Here is a 1,951-nt window from a genome sequence, read left to right on the forward strand (position 1 = left end):
AACCAAAGTATCAAGAGTAATCACGTGTTCTTTTAAGTCGATTTATATATAAACGCCTCTCACCTGTAAGGAAATGATAGAACCAACACACGATCTTCTGCATTCTCTTCCTCAATTCTCCTTCTACTTATATCTCTACACTCTCCTCCCTCAAACAATTCAACTAAAACTTAAATATTAAAAGCTAAATATATTTTTTTTCAATATTGTTGAAATAAATAGAGCTACCTAAACTTCTTTCTTCGTGTGGTTAAGAAACGACCAATTACTCTAATTTACGTATATTAAAAATAATAATTTTCCCATGCTAAAAACATTAATTACTAAAACAAAATAAAATAATAATTAAAGATAAAGGAATACATTATTTATTTGAGCACATTTCCCATGTTTGGCAAAGTGAATGGTTCAAAATAAACAAACAAGTAAAAGTCCAAAAGGTCTTCTTCGTGGTGGGCCATATATACTTTCCAAAAAGAAATAAAGAATATTTTATAACTTTATATTTAATATGTAAATTATTATAAAGAAAAAAAAATAAAAAATAAGGATATAGGAAGAATTTACCCAAATTATAAATAAGTCAACATAATTATTTCTTTATTTTTTTAATATCATATTGCTATTAGGACAAAACATTTGATGAAATATTAATTTTTACAATGTTGATGTAAATATCAAATAATATATTTTTCTAAAGAAATATCCCTCATACAGTAAAAAGAATATATATCTTTAAAAAAAGTGCCTTTAAATAGTCATCACTCCTTCACCTTCTGAAAATCCCTCAAATTCCCACAAAATTGCCTCTTCATCATCTTCTTCTTCTTCTCTCTGCTTATATTGTTCAAATAAACAACAATGGCTGTGAAACTTAACAGTAGTCCTTTCAAGGTGGAAGAAAAGAGCAACCCAATGCCTCGAGATACTGCAAACCTTAGCAACAAGATCAGCTCATGCTCATCAGTTGTTGTTGGGCTTAGAATCCTTACCCAGACTTCACTGGTCAAATCTAATGTCGTGGTCGTTAAACCCGCATTCAAAATCAGCCTTCCCGGCTCTCGAAACCATCACCTTCTCCGGTCGCCGGCCGATGATTCTTGCTTTCTCAAATCATGTCATTTATGCCGCAAGAACTTGAGCCTAGATAAAGAAGTTTACATGTACAGGTAACAAATATTGATTCATATATGGTTAAGTTCTGGGTGTTTCATTGAGCAAAGTTTGGGATTTTGTAAGCTAATTTCTGATATAAAATTTCGTAAATGCAGGGGTGATCAAGGCTTTTGCAGCATAAAGTGTAGGGAAAAGCAAATTTTGATGGATGAAATGAGGAAACTGGAACAGTCTACTAAACAAATGATTGCTAAAGGGGGTCATTATAGGCATTGTAGCGCCGCCGCCTCCGCCCGGCGAGAGGTCCATCTCCTCCTAGAGGATCTTCGCCGGAGAAACCAATCATCAACTCATGAAAGCCAAAAGCCCTGGGCAATTGTTTCATAGAATCATAATTTTTTGAAGTTCATATATACCATAAATTGGTAACTACAATTAGATTTTCGAGTAAATTAAAGGGTGTCATGTAATGGATTTTTGTTAGCATGCCTTGGGAGATTTCGTACCTATAAATTAAAGAGAAGAAATATTTTTTTTATTTCTTAATTTTTTTGAGATGAGAAATTGGAAAATAGTGGATAAAAAGGTATTTGACAAAAAAATTCTAAGGGGATAAACTACATCCAATGTCATTTAAACTATTAATAAATGTCATTTAAACTATTAATAAATTTACGCTTTGATCACACAACTTCAAAACTTACAAAATGGTCACTTAACCATTCAAAAGTTTTTATTCAAGTTAGACCGGCTAGCGCGTTCTAAGTGACAGTTTGACCACCAGTATGGTGGATCAGTATACATCGATGACTAGAACATACATTAGATCCAAGTT

General features: G+C 32.3%; 1 protein-coding gene across 1 annotated transcript; it reads left to right on the forward strand.

Moving 5' to 3' along the window:
- The first annotated feature begins 761 nt into the window (after nucleotides 1-761).
- LOC121222338 (FCS-Like Zinc finger 17) lies at nucleotides 762-1,653 on the forward strand. Its single transcript, XM_041102896.1, has 2 exons — nucleotides 762-1,169; nucleotides 1,272-1,653. Exons 1-2 carry the CDS (start codon nucleotides 862-864, stop codon nucleotides 1,501-1,503), a joined length of 540 nt encoding a protein of 179 aa, XP_040958830.1. The 5' UTR covers nucleotides 762-861; the 3' UTR covers nucleotides 1,504-1,653.
- Nucleotides 1,654-1,951: the final 298 nt, after the last annotated feature.

This window comes from Gossypium hirsutum, chromosome D10 (assembly GCF_007990345.1).
Source record: "Gossypium hirsutum isolate 1008001.06 chromosome D10, Gossypium_hirsutum_v2.1, whole genome shotgun sequence".
NCBI classification, from domain to species: Eukaryota; Viridiplantae; Streptophyta; class Magnoliopsida; order Malvales; family Malvaceae; genus Gossypium; species Gossypium hirsutum.

Bases quoted from the DNA above. Each gene is read 5' to 3' on its own strand.
- LOC121222338 (XM_041102896.1), top strand. From the start codon at position 862: ATGGCTGTGAAACTTAACAGTAGTCCTTTCAAGGTGGAAGAAAAGAGC. The intron at 1,170-1,271 runs GTAACAAATATT...TCGTAAATGCAG, and splicing joins AAAGAAGTTTACATGTACAG to GGGTGATCAAGGCTTTTGCA.